This window comes from Chenopodium album, chromosome 10 (genome assembly GCF_948465745.1).
Source record: "Chenopodium album chromosome 10, dcCheAlbu1.1, whole genome shotgun sequence".
Classification (NCBI taxonomy): Eukaryota; Viridiplantae; Streptophyta; class Magnoliopsida; order Caryophyllales; family Amaranthaceae; genus Chenopodium; species Chenopodium album.
Window position 1 is genome coordinate 56,077,104 of NC_137843.1, and position 12,846 is coordinate 56,089,949.

Below are 12,846 nucleotides of genomic sequence, written 5' to 3' on the forward strand. Positions count from 1 at the left end.
TTGATTTTTTTATAGCTCAAATATCATGGTTTACTATTAAGTTTCGAGTCTATTTGTTCACTTTTGTCGTATAGCTTACGATTTTGCGAATTCTCTGTGATTATGATATACTCCCTCCGTCTCTTTATTAGAGTCCCCTTTTTCATTATTAGAGTAATAAATGTTAGAAAGGGGACTCTAATAAAGAGATGGAGGGAGTAAAGAGATGGAGGGAGTAAGTATCTGATTGATCGATACAACTATTGTGACAATTGTTTTTGGTGCCGCATACCTTAATTGTTTATGAAATCTGTTTCTATATTCTTCTGTTTGTTAACATTAATTCACAGAATCTCTAATAGGGATTGTTAAATTTCGTAGCTTACTTATATGTCTAATGTATTAGTGACTTAATGACTATGTCCATGCATATGCTATACAGGCCATATTGATACTGATTTAGTTGTCATATAACCGAGAGCAAATGAATGTTGTCTGCATACTCATACCCATATTCCTCATATAGGCCTTTGCCTTGGATGTGTCACCAAATTTCATTCGATTGATGAATTTCAGAACTACCTTGAAATATTATGGCTATATGTGTATGTTCCATGATTTTTTCTCTTTTCCAATGTCATTGGCTGTTGGGTTTTTTGAATGGTCAAGATATCCTTTTGGAGTATTAGAAATAAATGCATGGCATGTATTTTAGGCATCGACTTTCATTTTCTTTTTTTCATGTTGGTTTGGATTATATGTTCCTTGACTGGATTGTATTTTTATTGAGGCTATTGAGATGTGATGGAAGGTCACAAATTTAGCATAATTGGACAATGCCATATAATTTTTACTTTTTTGTTTTGTTGGCATACTGATACTCTCATCTAGGTTCTGTTACTAAAAATATGAAGAAATATCTTTATGAATTTGTGTTGTGATGTACTGCTGTCTTTGTGAGAGCTATCTTGAATCGTATATTGAGTTAATAATTGCATGAGAGGCATTGACTTTGGAAATATAGAGGTTGGTAAAGAATTGAGGGCCATATGGAACTCATAAAGTTTCTTGTAGTGACCAAATAAACAAGTACATCCAGTACCAAAATATTTTAATTGCTTAGGTTTCTATGCTAACATATTCAATTTTAGTTTTTTTCGTATCAGGATGATTTTGTGTTGGGAAAGAAATTGGGAGAAGAGGCTTTTATAGTTGTTTATCGGGTTTCTTAGACAATAACAAGATGCCCTCTGTGAAGGTATCTTTTTTGATGGATTGTCCATGATGAATATATAATTTTATCTATTTTGATTTTCATTTGGCCTAAAGATATTGTACTAATTGATTGATGGTGTTTTATGCATGCAACTGCAAGTGTTTGTTGTTTAGAATACATTTTTTGAGCTCATCACTTCAAAATAAGTGGTAGGTCAAGGATCACGATCAGAGAAGGTCTTCTTATGGCTTGGAAGAGGAAAATTCAGCACCTTGACCTTGAAACAGACGCTGATGCTCTTTCTAAAATGCTGAAAAATCCAGAAGCTTTCAAGGATCACGATCTAGGTAACATTATCAGGGATGTTGCTTCCCTTCTTGCTCGAGATTGGGATGTTGCTATCTTTCATGCCAAGAGGTCTGTCAACCAAATTGCAGATGCTTTAGCTCATATTGGCAGAACTAGGGTCAAGAAGGGGGAGAAAGAAACTTATTTCTACTCTCCTGCTGATATCTTTGATCAGTATGCTGCTGAAATCCCAGCTTTCCAGCCCCAAGCTTAGTTCTATCGTGCTGCTGCTATTCCTGATGAGTACTATGTGCTGTAATGAGTCAAGCAGGATCATTTTGTTTATGTCCTAAAACTTTATCTAGCTCTGTTTTCATTACTTTCAAGTCTGTTTCTTTTATTCAGATTAAGAGGAGATTACTGCTTAAGTATCTCTCTTATCTGCTTTTGTTGTTGCTAAACTCGGCTAAGGCCTTTATGATGTAATATAATATCTCCCCCTTTTGCGTGAAAAAAAAGTGGTAGGTCAAATACAAGTGATTGATTTACAGTATAATCAATCAATTAATCAATCAATCAAAGCCTTAATCCCATAAGTGGTTTTACGGTATAGGATGGCAAATATTGAAATAATGAATTTTTTTTTTTTTTTACTATTAACATGATTGTGCTTTGGTGGAATTTGAATCTCTTTACAGGATTAATGATAATTTTTTGGCTTGGAATAAGCCAAAAACACTTATTTAAGTCTGCGTGGATTTTTTGAAGATGTCTATACTTTATTTTTTTATTATTTTTTTTTTGAATAAGGTGTCCGTACTTGGAAATCTGGAATAGTGCAGTATGGTCTCTTAAAAACTCTTAGTGAGAGAACACATTTTAGGATTTGTTTTGTTCACCTTATTTTCGCTTATTTCATGTGTAATAAGTTTTGATAAGGGTTATTCAAGTATAAACTACAACTAAAACAAGTTTTAACAAGGTCAAATAAGTTCACGTAAGTTCTAATAAGTTAAGATTAATGAAAATCAGGTGAATAGAACAAACCCTAGAGGCCTTGTCTAAAGTAACATTTAGGATGTAAAGAAAACTTGTATTTATAACGACCTTTTTTATTAGCTCTTAATAAATATCAAGTGTATCTTTAAAGCTTTTTGATAATTTAAGGAACCGCACGTGATCGTTGATTTTAATGGTTATGACACACCATGTAAAGTGCAACCACGCGTTGAGATAGGGTGACACTAATGGCTCTAATGTATGTGAGAACTTTAGATTACTAGCTCATACTTTTTTTCTATGCTCCTTCATTTGCATTAACGTTACATACTTACAAATAAAAAATGTAAACACTTTCAAAAAAGTTATGTGCGAACACAATTTTCTAATTAACCTAATGAATTAAAGATATACAAAACTTTAGAAATTGAGAAAAAAAACAATATTTTTATAAAGGCTTTAAATTTTGGAAAACATAAGTGGTGCAACGTAACAATAGATGGAAAGAGAGAGGAGAATGATTGAGAACGGGGGGGATGCAAATAAAGCATAACATTATAAATATTGAAAATCATAAGATAGGAAAGGAAAAGAGGGGGAGAAAGAGATGATCAATTAATTGTCAATTTCATGTAATAAAAAATCAATACTGTAATTTCTATAGAAAATTAATCTGATAAATAACATATTTTAAAAATGATTTCAACCTTAAGGTAGAACGTGTTGGATTCTTATGTAATACTTCGTATTTCCTTTAGTTTGCATATACCATGTTTCTTTTCAAAGACATTAAATACCTTTATTTTGTTCATCTTTTTATCTTCCAAAATGACCTCAATAATGTATAAAAACACACAAAGGAGAAATAAGCTATAAAATATCAAAAACATAAATAAAGACATTAAATTTTTAAGGAATTAACATAAAATCTAGGAACATGACTAGAAAATAAATGTCAAAATGACACTCATCACATACGAGAGGGAGAGAGATACAGAGGGGCAGAGAGAGAAAGAAAGAGAGAAGGGGAGTTGAGAAAAAGAAGGGCAAGGAGAAAGAAAAGAATGGGGCTGTGAGAGAGAAGAGGGCTGGAAAAGAGAGAGAGCAAGCTAAGGCCCTGTTCTTTTGAGCTTCTGGGCAGAGCAGAGCACAACAGAGCAGGGGTCAACAGAGCAGAGCAGATTAAATTTCAGCAGAGCAGATTTCAGGATAGTTGAGCCGAGCAGAGCAGATTTCAACATTATTATTAATACTATTATTATTATTATTATTATTATTATTATATCAAAAAAAAAAAAAAAAAAAAAACTACAAAGTCAAAAGAGGTCTAGGAGAGAGTGAAAGAAGGAGGGAGAATAGGGGGAGAGAGGGGGAAGGAGTTGGGAAATATATGGGCCGATAGAGAACGACGGCCGAAAAAGAGACAAAAGAGGTCTAGGAGAGAGTGAAAGAAACACAGGCCATGAGAGAGGAGTTAATAAGAGAAAGAGAAAGAGGGCCTAAGAGGAATAAAGAAAGAAAAAGAGGCCCAGATGAGGAGGAAAAGGGTTAAAAGAAAAAGCAATACAACGATAAGAGATAATGGGGCCTGGAGACACATAGAGGGGTTGGGAAAGAAAAGAGAGAAGGAGGTCGGAAGAAAGAAATATATATATAGAGAAAGCTAGGAAAGATAAAGAAGCTGGGGGATATGGATTGGGAGAACAAGTGCAGCTTATAATTTCAAAGCCTTTTTAAAGATGGAATAGGGACAAGTGAGATTAGAAAAGGAAAAAAAAGAGAGAGAGAAAGAGTTTCGACCAATAAAACACAAGGAATGATTGAGAGAGGAGCAACTGCGGTATGTGAATTTCAAAGTCATTATATATATATATATATATATATATATATATATATATATATATATATATATATATATATATATATATATATATATATATATATATATATATATATATATATATATATATATATATATAATAAAAAAAAAAAAGAAACGAGACAAGGCCAAGGGAAGAATACATTAACTTTTGCCTAGATTAGATCGTATATTCACTTAGGAAAACAAATTTTGAGGATAAAAATAGCACTAAAATTCAACATTCAACTCGAAGAAAAAAAAAATACAAAACAAGCTTTGAAGAAGTTTAGATCACACCAATCATGTAGACTGATAACAAAGACATATACAATTCTTTCATATGTTTTGCATTTAATCCATTTTACATAACTTTGACCTTTAGAATTGCATTTCCTTATTACAATTCCCTATTATCACAATCATTTTAAGACGAAGATATTTGTTAATGATTAAGCTACTCAATAAAAAACCATATTGCGTTCTAAAATAATATCTAAAACAATTGCATAATTTTTTAAAAATCTTTAAATTCTAACTAATTTTAGAAAACTTTACTTTCAAAATTGTAATTCTATAAATATTTCCCCGTAGAAACTTTATCACTACTTCTTGTTATGACTTGTAAATTCATGTATCCTTACTGATGCAAAACCCGACACAACCACGAATATCACAAAACCCGAACACAACCACGAATATCACAAAAACCAAACACAACCACGAATATTACTTATCTTGCCGTCGGGGAGCACCGACTAGTCTAAATAAAAGAAGAAAAAAAGAAAGAAATGGAGCAATAAAGCTTAAAAAGCCGACATCATGTAGCACCCCTTTCTCTTCAAATCAACAAAGATACGACACAAAATTCGCCTTACTTCCCACGAATATCTCGTGTGCTAATGAACACTGTTACAGTCCTAAAATTATTTTACAGAGGAATTTGTAACTTTGGTCGAATTTGATGTAACAATTCTGAAAATTTAAATAAAAGCAAATGATAGCAGAATCAATCGTAGCCTTCGTTGTAGATTTAATGGGGTCCTTAATCATCGAAGAAGTCAAGTACTTGTATGGAGTTAGAGAGCAAATCTACAACCTACAAATCAAGTTAAGATATCTGCAAAGCTTTCTTAAAGATGTCAAGAAACAAGAAATTTCTAACAAAGAGCTTCTACAAACTCATTTCGAGGTGATCGAAAAACTTGTTCGAGAAATTGAGAATGTGATCGGTGTGTATAAATTCATTGTTAATGATGGCAATTTTTTCAGGGAATGTATATGTAGGCCTTGTAATTTGGTGAACATACATCGAATCGGGGCGAAAATTGATCAGATTCAAAGGAGAGTGCAGGAAGCGATCGGGATTTTGAATGAGCTTTGGACTGTGGGCAGCAGCAGCGAGGAAGAGCAGAGTTCTGATTCTTCTGATATCAGATCTAGATTGTGATCGGAGTGTTTGGTTGGGTGTAAAATAATTATCGAAAAATTTTGTTTAAATTGTAATCCATAAAATTATTCCAATTGTGAATTAACTCTTTAGAGGGTATTTGTTTAGGTGTTTGGCTGAGTGTTAAAATAAATTCTGAAAAAAATCGTCTATTTTTCAGATATCAGAAATCTCTTTAAAAAAAAAAAAAAAAAAAACACACACACACACACATTTTTCACCAAATAATGCAAATTTTTTTTTAAAATGAAGTATATAAAGCCAAAATTTCAAAAGTATGAAAAAGAAAAAAAAAAATTATTTCACAAGAACGTACTCGGTAATAAAGATACAGTTCTACATTGATACAAAAATTGGTACATATTTCACAGTATAACTCTATTGTATTAAGGAGGTACACAAAGATTGCCGCTTTCTCTGAAGGGCAGTAACACAAATTAAATAAAATATTAAGTTACATTCTATGATTATAAACATAAAACTATTCTGAGGAGCAGGGATCAAATGAGAATTTGACACCCTAAGGTTTTGGAATTTCATCGTATTAAATTCCAAGGTGGGTTGAATATAATTGATAAATAGTTCGGATTATTCACGTTAATTATATCCGAAAACAAAAAAGGGTTAAATAGCAGACAACTCAACTTCATGGTTACAAGGACGGTATGCCACAAAGGTGTGGTCACTTGAGAAAGAGCCAGGATTGAAACATGTAACTCCTCCATACTTAAATGCCTTTTGTTCACTTCTATCCCCTAAAATTATCTGTAGAACAGATTATAATGCAAGCAAAAAATCAAGTAATATTATGGTTGCAAGTCTTGTTTGGTGCAAATTGTTTCTGAATTCTTCAAGGATATTCAAGTTATGATATTGAATGATGCGAGAAATAAAGAGCAAAAATGATACCGTGTGAGGGGTTGGATACAAGTTGAGGCAATGATCGTGATTCCAGCTGATTGGTTGGATTGTCAGTGGAAGAGGGCAGAGATGGCTTTGGTGGACAATTGTAGCAACTAACTGCAGAGGAAACACAACAATAATTTATGTGAATAAACAGAAAATGACCAGCAGATATAAAGACAGTCAGAACAAGTAGAATGATGAGCTCACATGAGCAAAAGGATCACTGGTTTCAGCAGATGAAGGGGGAATCAAGCATGAACGCCGCATTCTATACAAGAGGTCCCGTCGAAAAATTACAATTTCTTGAGAGTAATACTTTATTCTGTTTTCCAAACCAGGAAACTAGTCAGGAATAGTCATAAAGTACATTATACTCTCATTCTACATGCTTAAACAGCTCCATCAGAGGTTATTATAATAGCATAGCATTAGAAAGGAAGTGAATTTCCAAAAATATAGAAAAAATGATAAAAGAATTACTGTCTTTAAAAAAATAAAAAATAAATAAATAAATAAATATAAAAATAAATAAATAAATAAAACAATAGCGTTGACAATGCTGCCTCACATTATAAAGCAACTGCTAATACGATTAAGTGTACCAATTTACCTGCAAGGATTGCTCATAAATAGGGCATTTGGCATTTCTTTCTGAAGTTCTTCTGTTAGATACTTTGGAAGAGCACACCTTGGGAGAACAGACGAGGGGCCTGATATTAATAACACTATAACATAAGAATGGACATTGGAGATGATATATACAAGCAACAATAAGTCAATAAACAGAAATCACCTGCATCATCAATGCTAGGAATAAATAAAAACCGGCTTTGCTCTAGTATTCGAGGATATTCAGCAATCATTTTACCAAGTTTCCCAAACTGCGATCTGCGTGCAAATTTTTGTCATTCAAAGTTGTACATGCATTAGCATCATGTAAATTACAAGTTAAAAGAGAGAAAGGAACAGAGATAAGCATTAACTCCTTACCTAAGCGAAGCAAAAGAATGAAATGATAGATTACATGGGGAAGAGCAGAAACTCCCCATGAATATGAACAAAGAAGGAACCACCTCCACAGCTTCATATCCCTCCAGAACTTCTTTCAGCTTTACCATAGTCTAAGAACAGGGATAATTGAGTTTCATCAAAGTGATAAAGAAAGAAAGCAGGAAACTAGTAGAAGTATTAATATCCAATTACCTCTTCGTCATCTAGCCATATGTCAGAAAGTACCACAAACATGTCATTAACTGCTTTTCTTTCCATGTCAGCTAGTTTCCTCTGTTGTGAAAATATAAAAAGTCAAAATGTCTGAAATTGCTGCCCCTCAAGAGAAGGTACTTCTTGATTGATTTTGACAAAAAAGAAAGATGTTAGCAGGAATTACCGTCTCCTCACTCGTAAATGTGCCGCAACCAAAAAAGTCCAGTCCTGAGATAAATGCAAGAGACTCTTCCCTGTTCTCTATGGGAGGGAAGCCACATGTATTGACCTGTACAGCTCCAATGGAATCACATTCAGAAGATGAACCAACAAAGCCAGAACAAAAGTACTACCATCAGCAAGATACAAGTATATGGTCTAAGCTTTTCATGCATAATGAGTGAGTATCAAACAAAGCCTACAAACTCTAACGATTATCACTTCGCAGAACTCTCATAAATTTTGGCATACATCCACCCCCTTTTGCAAATGTGGTTGCTGCAGGTCCACATATCTTCCTATCATTCGAATTCAGACTTTACTGATACGTAGTTCGAATAACTTTCAGGTCCGACATTTGTTACCCTGGAGTTTGGACTGTATAATACTTATTCAACCCAATCACAGAGCTATCAGTCTATCACCAATAGTTCATAATTCAACCCAGTCACAGAGCTATCAGTCTATCACCAATAGTTCATAATTCAACCCAGTCACAGAGCTATCAGTCTATTTCCATGTTTTATGTACCTTGTCTCTATCAGTTGCTTTTATGAAATGTTGCCAAAAGTCAAGTAGCATTATATTAGAAATTTGTTTTCTTTATCAAGAAGACCAGAAAGATACATCAGCTGGTCATATGTAGTAGTTAACAAGAATATTCTCATAGATTATACTAGCTGCCCGGGGTTCAAGCATTTTAACAGCACGTAAAAAAATTTACTGAAAGGCAGAATGCTGAAGAAAGAAAAAGAAAAAAAAAATGATAATAGCAGGGTTAAAAGTACTCATGCATCCAATGTGCCTAACTCTAGCACCTAGTTAAATAGCAACATTAGGGTATTCATTAATATAATAATTAGCATTTAGAAGTTTACCTTAAATATACCACCAGAAAGCTTCTCACCTTCGGCTACAACTATTGTATTTTCTGTAAAGAAACCAGTGGTAACCTTGTAATACATGTCAAGGAAACATAGATCGTGGTTCGGAACTGAATATGACACATGACATGTAACCGAAGCATTGACACATCCCTTTCCGTCAAATAAAGACTCCTTCATGGGTGACCTACTAAACAGTAAATTACATGAAACTTAACCAGCTACTTCTCTTGGCAACTCTGCACTACTTAACCCCCCCCCCCCCCCCCCCCCACCACCCAAAAATGTTGACACTCATCCTGCCATTAGATGTAAACTATAAAATAAACCATAGAGACAAGCAATATTAAATAAAACAGTTATTCATATGGCAAGGATATTGCGCTCGATAAATCAACCTCCACTGAGGCAGTGAGATCTTCTAGATAAAAATGTCCATCTTCCAGCTGGGATATTACACCCATTATCCACCTTCTCCCTGTTTGCCAATTTAGGTTCTGAATGGGAACTATCTGCCAACCCACAATATCATGGAACAATCAAATAAACATACATGGGGATTGGGGCAGTAAGAAGAAAAAGGAAAACCTATAGTATAAGGACATGCATCTTATCAGAGGAAGTAGATTGAAAGGAAATACACTGATGATTTTGTGTTATAATAACTGGGGAAGAATAAAGGAGATAATTGCATACCTCACAGCATCCAAAATTTGATGCTTCAGTTTCAAAAGCAGGTTTTGAAAAATGTGGATGGCGAGCAAGTTTCTGTGTCAATAGCTCAAATCTATCTCTATACAAACCTGCCTTTGCAGGCGCATTACCATGGATAGGAAGTGCCCCCGTACATCTACATACCAAAAGATGCAACCATCAACACAACATATCACGCAACTTCTAAACGATACCATTCATCTTAGCCGCAACCCACGTTGCCTAGGTTTTTTGGAATCAACTGAAATCATCAGTTTTGACATGATTGCATATACAACATTTTGTATATCTTAAGCCCTAGCGATGAAAACAATATCAGTTTCAACATGATACATGATTACATAAATGACATTTTGTACATTCCCTATCACCCTAAAAAATAAGCCAAGTTCAAATCTTTTGGTCAAACCTTGCCAATTTGACAATTTTACCAACAAAGATCTTAGATATAGATCAATATCATACTGACAAATTATGGTCAAGTTATTGAACTTCTACCACAAAAGCAAATTATAGTCCATTATTTCGAAACAATGTGCTTAAGATGATAATTCATTGATGTTAATTCCTTTATCCTTGGCAATGAACAAATTGCAAGGTATATAGTTCCACTTAAGGCAAGGATGAAAAAAAAATACACAAACTCATCAAAATCTTCTAATTTCTCCCCTGAACTTAGTTCAATTCTTTCAAAAAATTGTAAAAGTAAAGTTGAAGCTCAATTGCCTCATAAACTATTTAATATAACCAAATTAAATCCAAATGATTAAAAATAAAAAAAGGAAAGGAAGAAAATTACTCATAAAAAACTTTCCGAGTAGGATCGAAACGATATTTGGGAACAACAAAAGCATCAATGAAACGCAAATGAGAATGCGCCGGAGAAACTTCATCAACATCAAGAATTTCAGAAATCACTCGATTAACAGTTTCCTTATCCAAAATCGACGATTTCACTATCAAAATCCACAGAAAAAACAATTAAAATCACAATTATAAACCTAATTTGCCAAAATTGTAACTATAAATTACAAATTGAGGAAAAAAGATTACGAGGTTCTTGATCAAGGAGGTCAAGTAGAAGTTCCAAAGCTTCTTCAGGATCATCAATTCCATCGCGATTGACGAAGGAAAGCACTTCTTGAAGAGCAGCAGCTTGAAGAGTGTAGCGCCGTTGCTTGAACTGCTTGCTGATTTCCTTCCTAGTTATCGCCCCCATTTTTCTCTCTCTAAAGCTTTCTCTCTCCTCTGGTATTGAACCCTAAAAATGGCGGAAGTTGTTCTGCTAATTGGTGTATTGAGTTTTCAGACTCGGATCTTTTGGAGGTAGAAAGGCGGGAAAATGGGTGGAATAGAGCGCGGACAAAGGATGAAAGCATTAGGATGTTGGGCCTTTTCGTAGTTTCTTTTAGGACTTGTTTGGTTAACCTTATAAAATGCGAGACAAACTAATTAAATAAATCACCAATCTCCCCCTTCTATTACTCAAAATTCTTATAAATTACAAATTTTAAATACAACCAAACAACCTATGGACATATTTCCTAAGAATTATTGTGTGAAGAAAATAAGTTCCCATGTACTATAGATTACTTTAGATATTTAGTTTGCATTGTACCCAAACAAGCCATATTTCGAACTTTGACAACCTTTTCCTTTCGATCCTTTTTATTGTTTACGCTTTTATTTAACGATTTTAAAATTTTGATATTTATACTCCGTAAAATACATTGCTAGTATCGTAATTCGTGATGTCTAGAAGGAGAAGAATATGATGACTAATGAGCTATGTTTTGTTTAGCACAAAATGATTTGTGTCACGACTCATCTTAACTCCGTATAATATAGAGTTTAAGTTTGATTACATTGTCAATGTAATAGCGAACACATGATCTACTAAAATGTTATTTGAAAATTTAACCACCTTATTCTCTTATCCCAATTTCTTCAAAATTATTATTAATATACATTTTTTTTTTCATTTCCAAAATCTTAGTTTTTTCCTACTTTACAAAAAAAATAAAAAGTATAAATAAAGGCATTGCTCAGGTTCGTCAAAAAAAAAAAATGCAAAATCGGGAGGAAACTCAGCTCTAACCACTTGAGTTATCCCTCACTCTCCCATTCATAAAAATTTTAACTTACCATAAAATATGAAAATTTACTTACTTTCACCCCCTCTTGGTAAGTTAAAATTCCTATGGAAATTTACTTCCTCCATTACTCATATTAATAAAACTATTATGATGAATGCTCATGATTTGAAAGATAAGATTTAATTTCTACAGTTTGAAAATTTTGGGAATTTTCACTTCCCTAATGAACCAAACGTCTCCCTTATTTAGCCAAAGACATACTACCTCCCTGGGAAATACTTTGGTAAAAAGCGTGAATAAAAATTAATTTCGAGTTACCATAACTATCCCATCCTGATACGAGAAATGCAATTGAATCACCACCCGGAAAATAGAATTGTTGTAGAATCTTTGTAATAAATACAAAAAACGTCAAACAACTTAACAAGATTTTCATCGGATAAATTTCCCATCAAAGGAGTATTTATTATTACTCCTTTTGTCCCTTATCGCTTGCCTCAATTTCCTTTAACTTGTCCCTTTATTTTTGCTTCATTATATTTTTGGACATATAGGACCATACCTTAACTCTCACAACCACCCTATTAATTCCAGCGGTTTCTCTCATAATAATTTCCCAACTAAAAATTAATAAAGTAACATTATCCTAATGGAGCAAAAAAAATTAAGAGACGTAGAGGTTTGACACCGAATTCGATTCGAAATTAATCCGTAAGGGTTCGTTTGGCATTGTTGTAGTTTTCTGTTTTTTGTTGTTTAAAAGCATATGATATATGTCCCATAATGAATAAAAAATTGTTCAAACTTATTAAAATCATGATATTTTTGAAAACTGACAACAGAAAAGTAGAAACACCTTTTTCTTGTTTCCTGCTTTTGGTTTTTGATTTTCAAAAAAACAGGAAACTAAAAACCAAAAATGATACCAAACAAGCCCTTATCCGATTCGGATTTTGACTCACATAAACATAATTGAGCACGACTTAAGTTTAAAATTAGAATCGATCTCACCAAATCCGATTTGGAACACC

At 33.4% G+C, this 12,846-nt stretch overlaps 1 protein-coding gene across 1 annotated transcript; it reads right to left on the minus strand.

Moving 5' to 3' along the window:
• Positions 1 to 5,875: 5,875 nt before the first annotated feature.
• On the minus strand, positions 5,876 to 11,070 carry LOC145564222 (DNA polymerase epsilon subunit B-like). Its single transcript, XM_081624552.1, has 13 exons — positions 10,773 to 11,070; positions 10,519 to 10,675; positions 9,702 to 9,855; positions 9,386 to 9,517; positions 9,000 to 9,077; positions 8,087 to 8,191; positions 7,900 to 7,980; positions 7,687 to 7,817; positions 7,490 to 7,584; positions 7,307 to 7,406; positions 6,904 to 7,018; positions 6,700 to 6,810; positions 5,876 to 6,555 (listed from the first exon to the last, which is right to left on the minus strand). Exons 1-13 carry the CDS (start codon positions 10,936 to 10,938, stop codon positions 6,415 to 6,417), a joined length of 1,566 nt encoding a protein of 521 aa, XP_081480678.1. The 5' UTR covers positions 10,939 to 11,070; the 3' UTR covers positions 5,876 to 6,414.
• Between the last annotated feature and the right edge of the window lie 1,776 nt (positions 11,071 to 12,846).